The sequence below is a fragment of the Malania oleifera genome, chromosome 3 (genome assembly GCF_029873635.1).
Source record: "Malania oleifera isolate guangnan ecotype guangnan chromosome 3, ASM2987363v1, whole genome shotgun sequence".
Classification (NCBI taxonomy): domain Eukaryota; kingdom Viridiplantae; phylum Streptophyta; class Magnoliopsida; order Santalales; family Ximeniaceae; genus Malania; species Malania oleifera.
This window is the reverse complement of record NC_080419.1, coordinates 16,356,850-16,379,669: the sequence shown is the minus strand read 5'-3', so window position 1 is coordinate 16,379,669 and position 22,820 is coordinate 16,356,850. Positions and strand designations below refer to the sequence as shown.

General features: G+C 36.7%; 1 protein-coding gene across 8 annotated transcripts; it reads left to right on the top strand.

Moving 5' to 3' along the window:
- The first annotated feature begins 5,626 nt into the window (after positions 1-5,626).
- Positions 5,627-22,105, top strand: LOC131150231 (guanylate kinase 3, chloroplastic-like). 8 transcript variants are annotated; one of them, XR_009135506.1, is made up of 4 exons: positions 5,650-6,713; positions 16,340-16,411; positions 21,466-21,513; positions 21,724-22,105. XR_009135506.1 is itself a non-coding variant. In XM_058100836.1 (2 exons), the coding sequence occupies exon 1, from the start codon at positions 5,725-5,727 to the stop codon at positions 6,682-6,684; it is 960 nt and encodes a 319-aa protein (XP_057956819.1). In that variant the 5' UTR covers positions 5,650-5,724; the 3' UTR covers positions 6,685-6,713; positions 16,340-16,663. The 8 variants fall into 8 exon arrangements, 1 of the variants encoding a protein (XP_057956819.1); XR_009135504.1 differs by having other exon boundaries at positions 21,466-21,554; XR_009135507.1 differs by having other exon boundaries at positions 21,466-21,602.
- Positions 22,106-22,820: the final 715 nt, after the last annotated feature.

The window sequence follows — 22,820 nt, the reverse complement described above, 5'->3', positions numbered from 1 at the left end:
GAAAAGTTCTGTCTAGAAGTTGCTAGTGAATCTTGAGTCTTTGTCACTAAAAATATCTTGGGGAGCACCCCAATACTTCACTATATTTGTGAAGATCAATTGTGTCGTCTCCTCTGCGAAACAGTACTTTGGTGCGTGTATAACGTACCATACTTCGAAAACCTGTGTATAACCACAAGCATAGACCCTGCATCACCCACTTTGGGTAGGTTGGTAATGAAGTCCACTAAGAAACTTTCCCACCGTTCGAATGGTACTGGTAAGGGCTCTAGTTGCCCTGCAATCTTCCTTTACTCCACCTTGTCTTGTTGTCAAGTGACCAAGTTCGGGTATAATTAACCACATCATCCTGCATGTGCGGCCAATAATACCTCTACTTTAGTAAAGTCAAAGTGCGCTACCATCTTGGATGTCTATCCACATGTTATCATGACACTCTCTTAATAGTATCTTCCTCAAATCACCAGCTTCTGGCATGAAGAGCCGGTTATCATGGGTCATCAACAATTTATCTTCCATCCAGAACTTTCGTGCTTTCCCCTTTTCGGTTAGCTTCATTAGGTTCCGCGCAACTGGATCTTTGGCTAAATTCTCTTTGATGCGCTCTCGCATCGTCGTGGTAACAGTACTCACATTTAGGTGTGTTTCCATTTGCAAGGCCACCATCTTGGCCTTCTTACTTAGTGCATTAATAACTTGGTTCAAGCGCCCCGCCTCATGCTCGAATGAGAAATCAAATTCTGCCAAGAATTCTTGCCACCGGCCTTGCTTGGGTTTCAACTTTGGCTGTGTGAAGAAGTGGCTAACACTCGAGTTATCCGTTTTCACCACAAACCTTGACCCAAGTAAGAAATGTCGTCACACGCGGAGACAATGTATCACTGTTAGCATCTCCTTCCCTCGAGTGTGTACTTCTGCTCTACTTCACTAAGCTTACGACTCTCATACGCAACAGGATGTCCCTCCTCTAACAAGACTCCTCCAAGGGCAAATTCTGATGCATCTATTTGCACCTTGAAGGGTTTCAGGACATCTAGAGGAGCAAGTACTAGATCTCTCATTATTTCATCCTTCAAGTCGTCAAAGGCTCCCTAACACTTCTCTGTCCAGTTCCACTCCTTACCCTTCTTCAGTAGTTCTATCATAGGAGCAGTTCTCTGGCCCCCTCTACGAACTTCCTGTAATAGTTGGCAAGGCCAAGAAAGGAATGCAACTCCTTCATGGTCGTTTGGATTTTTCATTCTTGAATTGCCCCTACCTTCTCCATATCCATTTTGATATGACTTTGCTCAATCACATGACCAAATAATTTGATGCTCTGCTGAGCAAAAAAGCACTTCTCTTTCTTCTCATACAAACTGTTCCCCTTAGCTTGTCAAACACCTTTCATAGATGCTTTTCATGTTCCTCCAGAGTGGAACTATAGACAACAATATCATCCAGGTAAACCATGACAAACTTGTTGAGGTACTCTCAAAATACCTGGTTCATCAAGGTACAAAATGTTGCAAGCTCATTCGTCAACCCGAATGGCTTCACCAAGAATTCATACGCCCCATACTGTGTCACACAAGTAGTCTTCGGCTCATCCCCAATAGAATTCTCACTTGATAGTAGCCTGACCTCAAGTCAAGTTTAGTGAAGTACTTGATATGACTCAACTGATCCAACATATCAGCAATCAATGAAATAGGATACTTATTGTGCATTGTCACCTTGTTGAGCGCGTGGTAGTATACACTCATCCGCATGCTCCCATCATGTTTACTCTGAAACAATACTAGTGCTTCAAACGGTGCTTTGGAAAAGCAAATATATCTAGCTTTCAACATCTCATTAAGTTGTTTCCTCAATTCTGCTAGCTTTGGAGGCTCCATTCGATATGACCCCTTAGTAGGTGGTTTCACTCTTGGCAACAACTCGATCTCATGCACCACACCCCGCCGTAAAGGCAAGTTATGAGGTAGCTTATTCGGAATCACCTCTGTGTACTCATCTAGCACATCTTGGATGGTTATAGGCACTAGCTCTTGGCCTACTTCTTAATCTACCACCATCATGGCTAGATATGTCTGCTCACCCTTTCTCAACCCCTTCTTAAGTTGCATGGCTAAAAGGAACTTCTCATTGTATCCTTTCTTTGCAATGGGTTGCACCATGCATAGGTGATCTCCCATTAAACACAGGGAACCATAAGAAGGCATCAACACTTCCTTCGTTCCCCTCAAGAGTTCCATTCCCAAATGAGTTGAAAGTCATCCAATGGCACTAATGTGAAATTTGTATGACTTGCCCACTGTCCAAGTTTCATAGTCTCTTACTTGGGTACTCTCAGAGTAGGTTGGGCTACAAAATTCACTGCTTTCATGCATTTTGTATCCTTCTCCAAGGATAAATTGAGTTTCCTTGCTTCTTCCTATGAAACAAAATTATGAGTAGCTCTCGTATCCACCATAGCGCGAATACTCTTCCCATTGATCCTCAAATCCACAAACATCAGTCCTTTTGCTTCTGTAGCTTTCGGCACTTTCGCCTACTTTTCCAATGCGTTCACCAGCCACATTGCACCCATCCTCAGGGTATCCTTCTCTTGCCCATCACTTTTCCTTACCTGCTCTGCAATGGAAGCTCTTAAGGCATTAAGTGCTGCTCTGTGAGGGCACTCAAAAACTCTATGAGGGTCTTGACACAAGTAGCATGAAATTCTACTCTTTCCATTAGGTGTGTTGAACCCTCGAGACAATGAAGCTTCTTTTGAAGTTGATGCCTTATATTCAGCTCCCCCACTTTTGGGTTTGCCCTTCTTGAAAGACTTTTTGTTGTTTCCCCTTACGCCAAACTCTTTGGACAAGGCGGTATTATCACCAGCGTAGTCAGTCAAGCGTTTCGCAGATGCTTGTGCGGTAGACAAGTCTTGAACTCTTTGCGTATGAAGTTCTTTTTTTGCTCAAAGTTTCAATCCCTCAAGAAAATAAAACAACTTGTCATTTTCCAACATGTCTCTGATATCCAACATCAAAGCAGAAAACCGTTTCACGTATTCCCTGATTGACCCATTATGCTCGGGGTCTCTTAGTTTCTTTCTAGCATTGTGCTCAACATTATCAGGAAAGAATTGAGCTTTGAGCTCTCTCTTCAAGTTTGCCCCAACTATGCACGACACAATGTCCATTTTCAATTTCATTGTACTTAGTACGCCACCACAGTTTGGCGTCACCAACCAAGTATATGGTCGCAGTATCTAGTTTCACCTGTTCTGAGTCCGTACTTATAGGGTGAAAGTACTGCTCCATATCAAACAAGAAGTTCTCCAACTCCTTGGCATCACGGGCACCACTATACATCTTGGGTTTTGGTAGCTTGGTCTTGCTAAACCCTGGAGTATTAGAGTTTCCCATAGCAAGAACTACCAAATTCACCTTTGTAGTCAAATAAGTTATTTGAGCTTGCAAGGTTTCCACAGTATGGTGAAAGTCCTTTGACATTTTCACCTATCAAACTTGCTTGATACTTTTGTGATCCCACCACTTCATCAACAAGTTCCCTTAATTAGGCCATTTTCGTGGCCACATTGTTGGCTGCCTCCTCAGCCTGTGCTTCCAGCACATTAATTCTCTTAACATTGGTTGGTACCATGGTCATTTACCAAAGTTTTCCCAATCCCACAACAAAGGCAACTAAATTCACGTAGTAACTAACCAAGCTCTGATACCAGGTGACAGGCGGACTATTTCACACCTTTGTGAAAGGACCATGTGACACTAGCTAAACCCCTTCTTATTTAACTAGCCAACCTATCGTTTACCACAATTCATCCACAAAACACTTTCATTATCATTCAAGAAAATATTAGCGAAAGCAATAAGCAACTTATGAAATCAGTGGCAAGTAAGCAGTAAACATCGAAGCAACGCAATTCATTAACAACACCTCCGTTAACATTATGTGACTAGCGAGGGAGGCAAGTAGGCTAAATATGTTGGCAATAACTAGTAAGTTTTATAAGTTGATGAACACTTACCCTCCCCTAAAGAGCTTTCTATGCTATTTTCACTCTGACAGTAGGAAACATCAAAGTGACCGAGTAGTCATACTGCCTTTTTTAGCATAGGGAGAAACTACTACTAGAAAATAAACCTATATTAGTATTTACATGATGGAAACCTATCCCAAACGCTCGAGAGAAGCGGTCATAGGCAAACATAATGCCTTGAACAAGCTCGGCTCGTGATGAGAGTCCCTACAATAAAATTATACCTAAAAACTGTGGGCATGCCTAAACAAAAATGCTTTTATGCTGGGACACCATGTAACTGGTAAAATTTTGGTGGCTTTTGAACTATTTAGTCTTCCTTAAGAGCAAGCAAAAAGGTCTGATGCCCTAAATTTAGATATGAATAAAGCTCATGATAAGATGAAATGGTCTTATTTAAGTGCATTCACAAGTTGCTTAATCATACTGATGGGTTGTTGATGGCAGATTGGAAGCAGATGGGGATAGGACTCTAGTGTTTATGGCTATTTAATTCAATTGTGATATAGTAAACAGTGAACTAGTATCTTTGATTTTATTTTTTTCAGACTCAATGATTTGTAAAGAAAGTTAGAAATTAGAAAATACACTTTTTTATGGAGCTTTTTTCTTTTTCCCCTCGATTTGTGGTATATTTTTGTGTTATTGGGACATTATTTTAATTTGTGATGGCATTTTGTTCTTGAAATATTGAGGTGCTTTCTTTTTTTTTAAATGAGATAATTCACATTCTTTCAAATATTAAGCAGAAAAATATAAATATGTGTTATTTTTTAAATTTTAAATCACATATGTTTTTTTTTCAAATTTTATTTTAACTCGTATTTTTTGAAATATTAAAGAGAAAAATAATAAATATGTGTAGTTTTTTTTTCCTTAAAAAATTTAACTCATACTTATTGAAATATTTTAAAAATATTAAAAAATATTATATTCTTACAATTGGGTACTTGTTAATGATTTGTTAATTAATCACATAGATTTGATTTATGTTTTGCTCACCTATTTCTAAAAATCTAAGCCTCATACATTTAAGTCTTTACTCTTTATAATTTGATTGAACCCAATTCATAACTCATTTTGCAACCACTACCCCAAATTCTTAATACTAATATAACTTTTACTATTAATTCTTAGTAGGATTATTTACTTGCTAATTGAATTGAATTAAGTTGAACTGAACTAAATTTAAATATATAATTCTATGCATTGTGGAAAGCAGGCAAGTAGCAACTGATTAACCCTAATTTTACAACCCATGAGACACTGAGGAAATATAGCGAATTAGCAGTAGCTTGAATACATTTGGATTGCGTGCGTAATCTACTACAGTCAATCCCTTAACATACCAATTTTTTAGGGTTATCTTTGCAATTACCCGTCAGTTGCCTCAACTCTGCTTCTCCAATGAAATCATAGTTTTATTGCTATTTTTTGTTATAATTTGCATTTCTTGTTGCAAGCTTTTTTTTTTTATTTTTAAATTTAAACATTTCCTGAATTGACAAAGTTTTAATTTTTTTTTATTTTAAAATAATTTAGAAAAAAATAATGAGTAAATATTTAATAGTTCATAATTGCATTAATTATTTTATCATCTATCTTTAAATAGATTTGATTTTTCGTATTTCCTGCTGGATGTTAACTTGCAGAAGAGAGGACGGATTTGAATCTTTAATGGCATCTGAACGATGGGAGGATTTGTTGTGAACTTAAAGCATTCATATTTTCGATCATCATCGATGCTCAATCGAAGACTTTACACCTCCCTCGCTTACTCAAACCTCTATCCACCTCCTTGTAGAAAATCATCGAACCCTTTTCTCATTTCTCATCGAGAAAGTAGTTCCATTAGACCAAGTTGGTTCCAGTCAAGATTTCAAAGAGCCAACCCCAAGACCCATCGATTAATCTCAAGAAATTACCAAATGGGTGATGCCAGAAGGCCTCCCTCTGTTACCATACCACCTGTTTCTATTGCTGGAAAGGCCGAAGTTTTTAGGGCTCTTGAAGCTTCACTGGGGAAATCCTTCAGTTCTGATGGATTGACACCACCACCAAACCCTTTGATCATAGTCATAAGTGGACCTAGCGGGGTGGGCAAAGACTCTGTCATCAAAAGATTGAGGGAAGTTCGAGAGGGCATTCACTTTGTTGTCACGGCTACGAGCAGGGCAAAGAGGCCTGGTGAGGTTGATGGGAAAGATTACTTCTTTGTTTCAAAAGACGAGTTTCTTTCAATGGTGGATAGGGATGAGCTTTTGGAGTATGCTCTTGTCTATGGAGATTACAAGGGGGTCCCAAAGCCACAGATCCAAGAGTATATGACGAAGGGGTATGATATAGTTCTGAGGGTTGACATACAAGGGGCAGCAAAACTAAAATCCATTTTTGGAGATTCTGCAGTTTTCATTTTCCTTGTTGCTGAGAGTGAAGCAGATCTTGTGGATCGGCTGATTGATCGGAAGACAGAGACCACTGACACCCTTCTTGTAAGGGTGAAGACAGCTCAGGAGGAGATGAAGCATCTAAGGCGATTTGATTATGTTGTTGTAAATGCAAAAGGGAAGCTTGAGAGTGCAGTAAAGCTAGTGGAATCCATTATTGATGCTGAGAAAGCTAAAATTCGGCAGAGAATTGCTGTGATATAGCCTATGAAGATCTTATCCTTGTCATTAAGGTAAATCTAATGCTTGTAGTTTTCTTTTATTATTCTATCAAAAAAACAATTTCATGTTATCAGGGGAACTCCATCTTTAATGAAAGGCTGGACTCTGTTCTTTTTATAACAAATGCTCCCAATGATTTGAACTGTATATGAAAGATATGATATTTATGAGACTTAAAAGCCATCTGTGAATCTATTTAATTATATATATATTTTTCATATTTTTCATGTAAGTGAAGACAAAAAAAAAAGTTTGAATTCTTATATAAAGAAAGATTTTCAGGATTATAAAGATTGTTTGTATAGTGTGACCCCTTCTTTCATGGCCAACCGAGTGGCTGTTTGTTAGTCCAAAATAATTAGTCTTTTAAACCAAGAAGTTGTAGGCATTCTATTTAACTCACTCAGCAAATCCTCCATCTTCTCATAATTAGTTACGTGGAGTTGATATTTGTTTTTCCCCCCTTTTGTTCTCCATGATTATACAAAGTGCCTCAGTATAATGCTGGCATTTGTGGTGGTGGTGGTGGTGTTAGAAAAATACAAGATCATACAAACTTGCAGCAATCAGGGCTTATATAATTCAATGATTATAAGCTAATAGCTCTATGATAGACAATCAAACGTTGGATTTTGATATTTTGTTTTTTCTAGCTTTCTGCTCCCTTTTTTGTTTCGAAATGACTGCCATTTATTCAACTAAAATGATTTTCCTTTAGACATCTTTTTACTAGTTCAATTTTAATTATTTTGGGTCTCCTTGTTATGTACGGGCAATATTTCATTCAGTGCAGTTACACTTTAACTAGCATTATTATAGTGGAGCTGTGCAGAAACAGTTTCGCTACAGTTGTAGCTTTTCTATGTTGTGATGTTATTTAGAGAAAAGGCAAAATTTTCATTAATTTGGATGCATTTCTAATGTAGTTGGTTAAAAGATCAGAAGTCCTAGGTGTTGATTTGGTTATTTTGATAAATCAGATGATCTCCAGCTAGTTTTTGTTGTACTTATTTGTAATTTTTTGAAGCTTATGTTAGATGTACAGGATTAGTTTCTCCTTGCATTTCTTTGACGATATTTTTTTTATTATTTGCTTATTCTATCCTTATCCTGCTGCTGATGAGTTCATATTCATCCGTAACTGCTTGCTGACTAATCCATTGTAATCTCTCCCCAAATCTGGTATTTGGTTTCCTTGACTAGAAGATGGTTTTCTATTGTAGAAACCATTTGATAACTTTGCTTTTGCTATATGCAACACTGGTTTTGGTTTGTGATTAAATATGACATCCTTTTTGGAATTTTTTCTGGTCTTATTTAACATATGTATATGCATTATGCATGCAGCACTTGATTTCAAGTGAATACTCCATATTAACATAATTTCTAATAATGGTTAGATGTTTCTTTGAAGTTTGAATAGCATGATAAGATAGAGTAATAATTGAGCTTATAAATTGAAGTATGATACATGAAGTTGTTTACAGTAATTTATATTCTTTCGCAACCATAAGATTTGGGTGCGAGCATGACACATAGTTATGAAAAAACACACATACAATGACATGGTAAATGCAAAATACATAGGAAATGACATGGAAGGGCACAGTAATTAAAATTATATAGTACTATATTTAAATATATTGTGTATGCAACTATTGAATATTTATACTTCTATGAAAATTTTTAAAAAGAACTTAGTGAATAAATATGCATCCCTTTTAAACTTATAACATTTTATTTCTTTTATGGAAAGCATGAACAAGGTTATTTTAGTTTCATTTTTTTAGTAACCAAAGTTGTAATGTTCTTTTGCTATTAAAAAAAAAAAAAAGTTGGAATGTTCTTTTGTCATTGTTAAAATACCACTTTACCAAAAAGCTTAAGCTGTTAGGTTGTGGCCAACAATGTATACCAAGCCTTAACACTCCCCTGCATGCGCAGCCTGACAGCACATGGAGAGACAAACAAACGATAAACAACACCCTTTATAGGGCATAAGATAATTCTTAACAAACAAACAGTAAATGCTGGCAACAAGACTAAAACCTCGGACCTCCTGGCAACCTAGCTCTAATACTATGTTCGATTACCACTTTACCTAAAAGTTTAACCATGCATATCAAGCCTTGCAGCATTATAATTTTTTTATGAATAAAAGTCACATTGCATTGTATTGTTTTATATCTAAAACATTAGAAAGTGTTGGAAGAGTATCCAAAAGTGAGAACTATTTAATAAACTTCATACGTCAAAAATAAAATTGAAAAACTAGGCAAACATTTATGCTATTCATACTTTTATATATAGTGGAAGTTAATCCTCTCTCTCGCTCTCTCTCTCTCTCTCTCTCTCTCTCTCTCCATGTATATGTGTGTGTGTGTGTGTATATATATATATATTAAGATACTAGTATTTTCATTTTATTTTTTAACCAAATAAAATTTCATTTTGTATAGCAAACATTTGACGTGGTAACAAACATTTTGATAGTGATAAGATATGTTGACAATTAGATATTTGTTGAGGGACAGCCTTTGTAGCTGCTATAGGTGATAAATCAAATCAAATTTGTTTACAAATTTCTTTAGAATCAAACCTTGATTCATCTAAATACATTTTTTTAGTATAGTTTTTATATATCACTTGGCTTAGTTATTTTTAGGAATATTTTTTATTATTGTGAAAAGATATGTAGATTTGTTTCCCCTCAAAATGATCGACACTATTCGAACTTCTTTATATGGCATTGATATTTTGTTTTAATTTTAAAAGATAAAGATATTTTTGTCCTCGACAAGTTCTACACAATTCGTACTTTTGTATATGTTTAAGCTATGATACTATTATTTTCATTTCATTTTTTAACTAAATTAAACTTTCCTATTTGTATAACAGACATTGATAGTGTTAAGAAATGTTGATAACTACATATTTGTGGAAGTTCAGCTGTTATAGGAAGCAAGTCAAAGTCATTCACAATTTCTTCAAGTTCAAACCTTATTCTTGAAAACATTCATAATCCAATGCAAAGAGAGAGAAAAAAGAGAGAGGAAAAGATTTAATTGCAAATAGAGAGTTGCCGCACAAGAGGCAAAATAGAATTACCTTTGCTTTTATGTTTTTTATATATATATTGAATACAATTGGAACTAATGAATAAACCTAATCCTAATAATGATATAAAGACTAAAGTGTCCCTTAACTAAAACATTACTTAAATATATAGCATATTATCTAACATCCCCCTCAAACTCACAATGGTGCACCGAGAAGCATCGAAAGTTTGTCGAGTAGAAACTGGAAGCAACTAATAGTGTGAGACTTTGTGAAGAAGTCAGCCAACTGCATGGTAGAGGAAATGAATGGGAGAGAGATGGTACCAAGGAGAAGATGATGACGTGTGAGATGACAATCAATTTCAATATGCTTAGTGCGTTCATGAAAGACAGAGTTATGAGCAATCTGAATAGCACCGGTGTTGTCACAATACATAGGAGTAGGTTCAGCAAGTAAGACACCTATGTCAGCAAGTAACCAACGCAACCAAACTATTTCAGCAGTAGTTGAAGCCATGGCACGATACTCAGCCTCAGTAGAAGAACGATAAACTACAAATTACTTCTTGCTTTTCTAGGAAATGAGAGAGTCACCAAGAAAAATACAGAAACCAATCGTGGACTTGCGGTTTGTAGGATCTCCAGCCCAATCAGCATCAGAATAATCATGAAGTTCTAAAGTAGATGTAGAAGAGAGTAATATACTCTGATAAAATGTCCCTCTGATATAACGTAAGATATGGAGAACAACTGCCCAATGGATCATAGTGGGAGAGGAGACAAATTGACTAACAATATGAACATATGTTTTATCAGGTCGAGTGATGGAGAGATAAACCAAACTGCCAACAATAATACGATATAGAGTTGGATCCGCCAATGGAACCCCATCAGAAGAGGTATAATGAACATTAAGTTCAAGAGGAGTTTCTACAAATCGAGTATCAGTAAAACGAGCTTTTTGAATGACATCTGCTGCATATTAAGACTGAGAGAGGAGATAACCCTTAGGAGAATAGGTTACCTCAATGCCAAGAAAGTATCTTAGTGTCCCAAATCTTTCATTTCAAAGTGGTGGTGTAGCTCTGATTTCAACTTTGCAATCCCATCTGTATTATCTCCAGTTAAAATCATATCATCTACATAAAGGAGGAGAATAATACGCCCAACAGATGTAGAACGAGTAAACAAGGCAGAATCATGATCATTTGAGTGGATGCCAAAAGAACAAAGCACTTCAGAGAACTTCTCAAACCAAGCCGTGGGAGCTTGTTTAAGACCATACAAAACTTTTCTTAGTCTGCAGATCTCCCCTGGATGATGAGGAACACTAGGGGATGGAGACATATAAACTTCCTCTTTTAGATCCCCATTTAGGAAGACATTCTTTACATCTAATTGTGAGAGGTTCCATAGGTTAATAGAAGCTACTGCAATCAAAGTACGTATAGATGTCATCTTAGCAACCGGTGCAAATGTCTCGTCATAATCAAAACCAACTTTTTGAGTAAATCCTTTTGCAACCAAAAGGGCCTTATATTTTTCAATAGAACCATCATATTTAGTTTTGATCTTATATACCCAGCGACATCCCACTACCATTTTACCAAGAGGAAGAGGGACCAACTCTCACGTGCTGGTATTATACAAAGTAGCAAGTTCTTCATTCATAACCTGTTGTCAAAGAGGGCCAAGAGCTGCCTCCTTATAGGAAGTAGACTCACAATGGGAATGAAGAGAAACTAGAAAAGTAGCAAAATTAGAAGAATAACAAGAATTAGATGCAAGAACATATGAATCAAGATGAGGAGGGGGCTTACGCAGTCGCGTTGGATAACAAGAAGATGCAGGGTCCACATGATTGGAAGATGAAGAGAAGTCCGCCAAGGAGGATGGGGGATTTTTACTTGCAGGAGAAAATTAAGGACAAGTAGAAGAAATGGAAGTAACTGAGGAAGACTCTGAATCAAAATCACAAGTAAATGGATCAATATTTACAAGGTTAGACTCATTTAAGATGTTAGAACTTGTTGGAATAGAGAAGAAAGCAATGTGTTCAAGAAAGACGACGTGACGAGAAACATAAAGTTTTTGTGTTTCCGGATCATAACAACGATATCCTTTTTGTCCATCACCATAACCAAGAAACACACACATGGTGGATCGTGCAGACAACTTAGAACACTTAGTATGAGGACGAAGGACAAAGCATGTGCAACCAAATACTCTCAAATGAAAATACTCTGGAGTCTTGCCGTACAATTTCTTGTAAGGAGAGACTCCCAAAGCAAGAGCATTAGGAATTCTGTTAATCAAATATGTGGCGGTGAGAACTGATTTTCCCTAGAAAACTTTGGGAACATTACCAGAAAGGAGATGGGATCGAGCTGTCTCAATGATGTGCTTATGTTTTCTTTCAGCCACACTATTTTGCTCAAGAGTGTCTGTGCACGATGATTGATATATGGTACCTTCAGAGGTGAGTAGGGTGGAAAACTCAGTAGAATTATATTCCCCCCTTCCCCCCTCCCCCCCAAGTCGCACCTGGAACACTTAATGACAGCTGAATGTTGTGTGTGAACCAAAGCACGAAACACTTTATAGATGCTAATGAAATCAGAACGTTCCTTCATAAGATATATCCAAGAAAAACGAGTATAATCATCAATGAAAGAAACATAATATCAGGACCCTCACTTTGAGGTAATAGGAGTTAGTCTCAAACATTAGAATGAATTAGATCAAAGGGTGCAAGAGACACTAATGTACTTTTATTAAAGGGCAAAGTAAAGAATTTTGCAAGCTTACAACCACTACAATCAAAAAGGTCATGCGAAGATAAATTTCCTAATACTCCCGTGGAAGTCAAAAATCTCAGTTGAGAACTAGAAACATATTCAAGGCGTGAATGCCATAAATAAAAATTAGAAGAATTTGAACTCAAAAGAAATGAAGACAAATCAACATTAGAACCAACGAATTCTTTGACCCGAAGCTCTTCTAACACATACAATCCCCCCTTCCTACGGTCTGTCCCAATCAGCTTCTTGGAATGTGGATCCTGTACAAAACATGAGGTTGAAGTAAAGTAAGACAATATCCAGAATCACATAGTTGAATAATAGAAATCAAATTTAATGAAAGTTGATGAATACAATAAACATCATAAAGATACAAATAAAATGAAATGATGAAACTAGTACCTACCAATGGCATTGGAGTACCATTGGCAGCCAAAACAGATGAAGGTGTCAAGGTAGAAGATATTGATGTAAATATAGAGATGTCATTTGACATATGAAGAGTAGCACTTGAATCAAATATCCAAGTGAACGGAGATATACCTGAAGTGGATGAGGAGGACAAACATATGGAGGGAGAAACAGATAAGGTATTAGGCTTTGATGTAGAAAGAAGTTTCTGCAATTGCTCTGCAATAATAGATAGTGTAGGCGCGGTGGGATACGACTCTTCTGATGATGTCGTGGTTGCAGTGTGATAATGCCTAGGCTTCGAAGCTTGTTGTTGTCCCTTACTTAATAATAATGGACATTGAGCTTTCCAATGACCCTTCTGCTTGCAAAAGTTACACTCATCAGTGACAACTTTCTGACGTCAATTTTGACCATTGGAAGATTGCTTAGATGAGATAGCCAAAACAGCCTGAGTGGGAACTGGGAGAAGACCTTTACCCACATGTGACTTGAGACGCACTTCTTCTGCTATTAGTTCACTAACAACTGAATCAACAAAGGGAATAGGGCTCCGATGAAGGATAGAACCACGAAGTGCCTCAAATTCATCTCAAAGTGCCATAAAAAACTGAACAAGTCGTTGTTCCTCTCTACAAGTGCAGTAAAACTTATTCAAACTAAGATCTTTAAGTTCAGTTAGTGCTAATTCATCCCAAAAACTAGTCATACGAGTGTAAAATTGTTGAATACTTTGATCTCCTTGCCTTGCCGCTTTAATATCCATCTCTAACTGATATCATTTAGTAGAATTGGATTGCATGTATAATTTTGCTAAATAATCTCAAACTTGCTTAGCTATAGAAAATTTAGCTAACTGCATACCAATGGACTAATCAACAGAATTAATAATCTAGATAATAATTTTGGAATTATTCACCTTTCAAACGACTAACAATTCTACATAATTATCTTTCTTGCTATTAGAGGGCATAGACACATTACCAGAAACATATCCCCACAAGTTTTTTGCAATAAAAAAATTCTTCATTACATATGCCCAATATGAATAATTATTTCCTTTTAATTTAGCACTAATGACTTGGACAGAATCATTTCTTTCGCCAACCATCTTCAAATGCAAAGAAATTAATTGTAGAGATCCAATCAACAAATGAAGCTAAGATGTTGCAAAAGAAATATTATCTACGTATATTAATTAGAAGGAGAAAAAATCCTATGTTTGGGAGCAGCCAAGAAAGCCACTTCTCGGAGCAGCAAGGCTGGTCTGCAATATCTGGTTTGTCGTATTTTGATTCCTGAAGGCCGGCAAGTACGCTGAGGGCAAGGAAGTCCATTGGAGTTTCCCTGCAATCAAGCATGTTAGATAATATCCTATATATTTAAGTAATAATTTAGTTAAGGGGCACTTTAGTTTTGTATCATTATTAGGGTTAGGTTTATTCATTAGTTCCAATTGTATTCAATATATATATGAAAAGCATAAAGGCAAAGGTAATTCTGTTTTTCCTCTTGTGCGGCAACTCTCTCTTTGCAATTGAATCTCTTCCTCTCTTTTCTCTCTCTCTCTCTCTCTGCATTGGATCATGAATGTTTTCATGGTATCAGAGCACCTGGTCTTCTTCGGGAGAAGCAAATTGTGAATATTGGGCATCAATCGTTGGCAATTCAAGTCTTCTTGTTGTCTCTTGCTGTATTACCTGCCTGTTCAAGAACTTCCGCTGCTAGGTATTCAAGGACGGCGGCGAGATAAATTGGAGCATCAGTGCCGACGCACTTAGAAGACTTTCGTGTGGCCTTGGTGGCCAGTTGCTTGCGTGGGGCCTTTCCTCCGATATACTTCCTGGTCGTCTGCTTTGTGCGAGCCATTTCGAAACTTGAAATTGCTTGACTTCAGGGAAACTTTGGTGGAATTCCTTGCCCTTAGCATACTTGCCAGCCTTCAAGAACCAAGCAATATGACCAATCGGATATTGCACACCAGCCTTGCTGCCCCGCAAAGTGGCTTTCTTGGCGGCTCCCGAACCTAGGGTTTTTTCTCCTTCTCATTGACATACGTAGATAATATTTCTTTTGCAACATCTTGACTTTATTTGTTGTTTGGATCTCTACAATTATTTTCTTTGCATTTGAAGATAGTGGGCGAAAGAGATGATTCTCTCCAAGCCATTAGTGCGAAATTAAATGGAAATAATTATTCATATTGGGCATATGTTGTGAAGAATTTTTTGATTGCAAAAAACTTGTGGTGATATTTTCTAGTAATGTCTTTATGCCCTCTGATAGCAAGAAAGAGAATTATGTTGAATTGTTAGCCGTTTGAGAGGTGAATAATTCCAAAATTATTACCTAGATTAATAATTCCGTTGATTAGTCCATTGGCATGCAGTTAGCTAAATTTTCTATAGCTAAGCAAGTTTGGGATTATTTAGCAAAATTATACATGCAATCTAATTTTGCTAAACGATATCAGTTAGAGATGGATATTAAAGCGGCAAGGCAAGGAGATCAAAGTATTCAACAATTTTACATTCATATGACTAGTTTTTGGTATGAATTAGCATTAACTGAACCTGTAGATCTTAGTTTGAATAAGTCTCATTGCACTTATAGAGAGGAACAACGACTTGTTCAGTTTTTGATGTCATTTCGAGATGAATTTGAGGCACTTCGTGGTTCTATCCTTCATCGGAGCCCTATTTCCTTTGTTGATTCAGTTGTTAGTGAACTCATAGCAGAGGAAGTGCGTCTCAAGTCACATGTGGGTGAAGGTCTTCTCCCAGTTCCCACTCAGGCTATTTTGGCTGTCTCATTTAAGCAATCTTACAATGGTCAAAATCAACGTCAGAAAGTTGTCATTGATGAGTGTAGTTTTTGCAAGTAGAAGGGTCATTGGAAAGCTTAATGTCCATTATTATTAAGTAAGGGACAACAACAGACTTCGAAGCCTATGCATTATTACACTGCAGTCGCTACATCATCAGAAGAGTCATCTCCCACCGTGCCTACATTATCAATTATTGCAGAAGCTTCCTTCTACATCAAAGCCTAATGCCTTATCTGTTTCTCCCTCCATAGGTTTGTCCTCATCCATTTCAGGTATATCTCCGTCCACGTGGATATTTGAATCATGTACTACTCATCATATGTCAAATGACATCTCTATATTTACATCAATATCTTCTACCTTGACACCTTCATCTGTTTTGGTTACCATTGGTAGGTACTGGTTCCATTATTTCATCTTGTTTGTGTCTTTCTGATATTTATTATATTCCTCAACTTTCATTAAATTTGATTTCTATTAGTCAACTATGTAACTCTGGATATTGTGTTTACTTTACTCCAACCTCATGTTTTGTGCAGGATCCACATTCCAAGAAGCTGATTGGGACATGCCGTAGGAAGGGGAGATTGTATGTGTTAGAAGAGCTTCGGGTAAAAGAATTCTCTAGTTCTAGGGTTGATTTGTCTTCATTTCGTTTAAGTTCAAATTCTTCTAATTTTTATTTGTGGCATTCACGCCTTGGATATGTTTCTAGATCTCGACTGAGATTTTTGGCTTCCACAGGAGTATTAAGAAATTTATCTTTTCATGACCTTTCTTAGTGTAGTGGTACAAGCTTTCAAAATTCTCTGCTTTGCCCTTTAATAAAAGTACATCAGTGTCTCTTACACATTTTGATCTAATTCATTCTAATATTTGGGGACCAGCTCCTATTACCTCAAAGAGAGGGGCTCGATATTATGTTTCTTTTATTGATGATTATACTCTTTTTTCTTGGATATATCTTATGAAGGAACGTTTTGATTTCGTTAGCATTTATAAATTGTTTCGTGCTTTTGTTTAAACACAATATTTAGCTGTCATTAAGTGTTTCAGGTGCGACTTTTTTGGGGGGGGGGGGGGGTTATATAATTCTACTGAGTTTTCCACCATACTCACCTCTAATGGTATCATACATCAATCATCGTGCATCGACACTCCTTAGCAAAATGGTGTGGCTGAAAGAAAACATAGGCACATCATTGATACAACTCGATCTTTTCTCCTTTCTAGTAAAGTTCCCAAAGTTTTCTAGGGAGAAGTAGTTCTTACCGCCACATATTTGATTAACAGAATTCCTACTGCTCTTACTTTGGGAGTCTCTCCTTACGAGAAATTGTATGGCAAGGCTCCAGATATTTTCATTTGGGAGTATTTGGTTGCACATGCTTTGTCCTTCGTCTTTAAACTGAGCGTTCTAAGTTGTCTGCACAATCCTTTATGTGTGTGTTTCTTGGTTATGGTGATGAACAAAAAGGATATTGTTGTTATAATCTGGAAACACAAAAGCTTTATTTTTTTTGTCACGTCGTGTTTCTTGAACACATTCCTTTCTTCTTTATTCCAACAAGTTCTAACATTGTAAATGAGTCTGACCTTGTAAATATTGATCTATTTACTCGTGATATTGATTCAGAGTCTTCCTCAGTTGCTCCCATTTCTTCTACTTGTCCTTAATTTTCTCCTACAAGTACAAATCCCCCATCCTCCTTGGTGGACTCCTCTTCATCTTTCGATCATGTGGACCCTGCATCTTCTTGTTATCCAACGCGACTTCTTAAGCCCCCTTCTCATCTTAATTCATATGTTCTTACATCTCATTCTTGTTATTCTTCTAGTTTTTGCTACTTTTTTAGTTTCTCTTTGTTCCCATTGTGAGCCTGCTTCCTATAAGGAGGCAGCTCTTGGATGGGCCCTCTTTGGCAATAGGCTATGAATGAAGAACTTGCTGCTTTGTATAAAACCAGCACTTGGGAGTTGGTACCTCTTCCTCCTGGTGAAACGGTAGTGGGATGTCGCTGGGTCTACAAGATCAAAACTAAGTATTATGGTTCTTTTGAAAGATATACGGCATGTTTGGTTGCAAAAGGGTTTACTCAAAAATTTGGTTTTGATTATGAGGAGACATTTGCACCAGTTGCTAAGATGACATCTGTACGTATTTTGATTGCAGTAGCTTTTATTAACCCGTGGAACCTCTCATAGTTAGATGTAAAGAATGCCTTCCTAAACGGGGATCTCAAAGAGGAAGTTTATATGTCTCCACTCCCTGGTGTTCCTCATCATCTAGGGGAGGTCTGTAGACTAAGAAAAGCTTTGTATGGTCTTAAACAAACTCCCAGGGCTTGGTTTGAGAAGTTCTCTGAAGTGCTTTGTTCTTTTGGCATCCACTCAAGTGATCATGATTCTGCCTTGTATAATCGTTCAACATCTGCTGGGCGTATTATTCTCCTCCTTTATGTAGATGATATGATTTTAACTAGAGATGATATAGATGAGATTGCAAAGTTGGAATCAGAGTTGCACCACCACTTTGAAATGAAATATTTGGGACCCCTAAGATACTTTCTTGACATTGAGGTAGCCTATTCTCCTAAAGGTTATCTCCTCTCTTAGTCTAAATATGTAGCAGATGTCATTCAAAAAGCTTGTCTTATTGATACTCGAACTGTAGAAACTCCTCTTGAACTTAATGTTCATTATACCTCTTTTGATGGGGTTCCATTGGCGGATCCAACTCTATACCGTACTATTGTTGACAGTTTGGTTTATCTCTCCATCACTCAACCTGATATTACATATGCGGTTCATATTGTTAGTTAATTTGTCTCATTTCCCACTACGATCCATTGGGTTGCTATTCTCTGTATCTTACGTTATATCAAAGGGACATTGTATCAAAGTATATTACTGTCTTCTACATCTACTTTAGAACTTCATGCTTATTCAGATGCTATTTGGGTTGGAGATCCTACAGACTGCAAGTCCACAACTGGTTTCTGTATTTTTCTTGGTGACTCTCATTTTCTGGAAAAGAAAGAAGCAATCAGTACTTTATCATCGTTCTTCTGCTGAGGCTGAGTATCGTGCCATGGCTTTAACTACTGCTGAAATAGTTTGATTGCGTTGGTTACTTGTTGACATGGGTGTCTTTACTTGTTGAAATGTATTGTGACAACACCAGTGCTACTTAGATTGCTCGTAACTCTGTATTTCATGAACGCACTAAGCATATTGAAATTGATTGTCATCTCACACGTCATCATCTTTGCCTTGGTACCATCTCTCTTTCATTCATTTCTTCTATCATGCAGTTGACTGACTTCTTCACAAAGTCTCACACTATTAGTCGTTTCCAGTTTCTACTTGGCAAACTCTCGATGCTTCTCGGTGCGCTATCATGAGTTTGAGGGGGGATGTTAGATAATATCCTATATATTTAAGTAATATTTTAGTTAAGGGGCACTTTAGTCTTTGTATCTTTATAGGGTTAGGTTTATTCATTAGTTCCAATTATATTCAATATATATATAAAAAGCATAAAGGCAAAGGTAATTCTGTTTTGCCTCTTGTGCGGCAACTCTCTCTTTGCAATTGAATCTCTTCCTCTGTCTTCTCTCTCTCTCTCCCTCTCTCTCTCTCTCTCTCTCTCTCTCATTGAATCTATTGGCTCGCACAAAGCAGACGGCAAGGAATTCCACCGGAGGGAAGGCCCCATGCAAGCAGCTGGTCACCAAGGCTGCATGGAAGTCCGCTGCGCGCGTCGGCGCTGGTGCTCCAATCTATCTTGCCACCGTCCTTGAATACCTATTTTCACAATTTGCCAAGAAGACTCCAATTGCCAACGGAGGTGTGATGCCCAATATTCACAATTTGCTTTTCCCGAAGAAGACCGGGTGCTCTAATACCATGAAAACATTCACATGATCCAATGCAGAGAGAGAGAGAGAGAGAGAGAGAGAGAGAGAGAGAGAGAAAGAGAGAGGAAGAGATTCAATTGCAAAGAGAGAGTTGCCGCACAAGAGGCAAAACAGAATTACCGTTTGCCTTTATGCTTTTTATATATATATTGAATACTATTGGAACTAATGAATAAACCTAACCTTAGTAATGATTCAAAGATTAAAGTGCCCCTCAACTAAAATATTACTTAAATATATAGGATATTATCTAACAAATCTATCTAAATTAAACTTCTGAAATTCAATATTTTTTTTTGCCTAATTAAGGTTAAATTTAATTTTTTTTAGGAATATTTTCTCTTGCATTTAAAAGATAAAGATATTTTTGTCTGCGAAAATGATTTTCACTTCTCATACTTTACATAGACACACATGAGCGCAAGATTTGCCTCATATGTTGATGCAAGTCACCACAGGGTGATGGAGCCTTGTCTGTGTAGATCTTTTAGTAGAGGATACAATGAAATGAATTTTCTGTAAATGTATTTTGGTCTTAATATGCTGCATTCTGGTGATAATAACTAAGCTCAGTGGTGGAAGTTGTGGCTAATTTCTATACCTGGCTCAAAGCTAGAATGCTGAGATCAGTTGTATTGAAACATATCCTTTTCATCATTTATAAAGGGGATTAATTCTGATATGTTTTCAACACCACATAAATGACTGTCCTCCTACAGTTTCAAAGTAAATTCGTGTTTACATTCCTTTTACTTTTGATATCTTTGAGTTTGCCATTGTGGGTTGCTAGTCAACTTTTGCTCCAAGGCTTATTGTTGAGCAATTTGGTATTCTGTTACTGGCAAACCTTTTGGTATTCTATTACTGGCTGACCTTCTGGATCCCACCCCCTCCCTCTCTTGGATGGCTTTAATGTTTGGTACTTGTGGTTTATTTGCCGTCACCGAGTGGTTATTAGCCTTTTCTGGTTTTATAAAAATTCCCCAATTATGTTATCCAACTTTTGCTTGATTATGTATATACGAATACATGTATGTTTATTGTTATATTCCTCACTGTAGGAGATAAGTCTGGAAGAAGGAACAGTGAACGAGTTGCTTTGCCAAATTTGCCCTTCAAATTCTATATTGAATGACTCATTTGATTGTGCTGTTTGTAACCACAATCAAGAATGGCAAAACACAGGGAAGAAGTAAACGGTGGTTATTTAGTATTACTAACTTAATTCAAGGTTTATCCTACTTTTATCTAACAAATTATGTTTTCCCACTTTAATTTGCTGATTAAAACACTGATTTTTTGATATACATTATGAAATGAATATTTCATTTTTTTAATGTGTCTGAGAACTTTGTCTTTGGCATGTTGGTATATCTATGCATGAAGGAATTTTGCATGGGTCAGACTTTGTATATTGTTTATTATTATTATTTTAAGCTCACACTTCAAGCAACATGCCATGTAAATGTATTCTTTGAGGGAGGAACTGGAAGCCATGAAAGACTGCATGGTTTATTACATGTCGTTGAGAAATTATGAAGTATGAACACAAGTGAAATGATGGTCTAAGTGCATGGTCTAGCAACTGTGGGAGGTTTTGCTTCAACCTCAGTTTCTAAGGTTGTTTTGGCCCTTTCGGGAGCATGGTCTTTAGGCTTTGGATTTGAACTTGTGTGGATTTCAGTATAATTTTATATTGCATTTTATTCAAATTGACACAAATCCAAATTTGGCACCAATTTCAGGTTCCAAACATGGGATGAGAAGAATTGTGAATGGGTTCTTCTTGCAGGGTAATTTCTACTAACTGGGTGTGATATCATTGAGCTGCATTGTGAGTTTCGAAGCCTTCCTGGCTCAGACATTTTGGATAATTTTTTATGTTAATTCTCTTTCCTCCAATAATTTGTTGGTGGGATGCTGAACCCATCAGAGTTCAGACTCTTGATCCTAATCACCCTTGATATCTATCCTTTTTTTTTTTCGCATTCTTCTTGATGTAGGACTGGTTTTCCCCTCAAATCCAAAACAGACTTCACCAGCGAAGTCTATCTCGCGAGCAATGGTGTTCTTCCATCTCTGATCCCCATATCATCAAAGCTGACCACCATCGAGCAATCTAGAGGTACACCACCTCCATCTAATCATTTTTTTCTTATTCTCGACGGTCCTTGGAGAACCAATCTAATTCCATTGTGTAGTTTGATCGCCCCTCTAATACTTCAGATGGTGTTACTACATTTTTGGGGTTTTTGTGATGACCATTTATTCGTGAACCCTGAAAATTTTCTAGGCATCTCTATTTGACAATGTAAAAGAATGTGTTAAAGCCTATTTCAAATATTATTACTAGCTCACCATTTGTCTTTTGGGTGGCCTTCGTAATTCCTAATTCTTTTTTGGATGGGTGTTTGCTCTGATCTTTTCATCTTGTTTGGTTATTTCACGACTATTGTTTGTTGCTTGATACGCGTTTAAAAGATTCGATAGTTGCAGATAATCTGTTAGGAATAATGACATTTAATTGTAGTTGTTTTTTTAATTATTTTTTAGTAAAAAAAATTTGAAAAGTCTTTTGAAAGGGATGGATGGAAGGAATCATGTGAAAAATAATAAATATGAAATTATTTATCCATTGATTGAATTCCTTATTTTAAAAGTGAAAATAAGGTTGCGTTTGTGCCAACGAAAGTTACTTAAGACTACTTTAACAATTTATTGAAAGCCATTTACTAATATAAGTGAATAAAGTTTGAGTGAAATTTGAAACCTTGATATGTAAACGAGTCAAACTAGAATTGAATTAGATAAAAAGCTTTGAGGTGTATTTTAATAAGATCATAAATCTAAAGTATCCTCCAAATAATTTTTTTTTTTAACCTAACAGAGTTTTGACAAATTGGTACAATGATAGGCAAATACTTTGGTCTTTGTTTATGAATTTGGTTTGACCAACTTGGTTGGACAAATTTTTCTTTCAAATTTGAGAATTCGTGTGGTTTGTGACTGGAATTGGAATCAAAATCCATTTAAATTGGAAATGGGGTGACAAGTTTTAATTCCATGTTTGGCTCCATATGAAATCGAAATAGGATTCAAA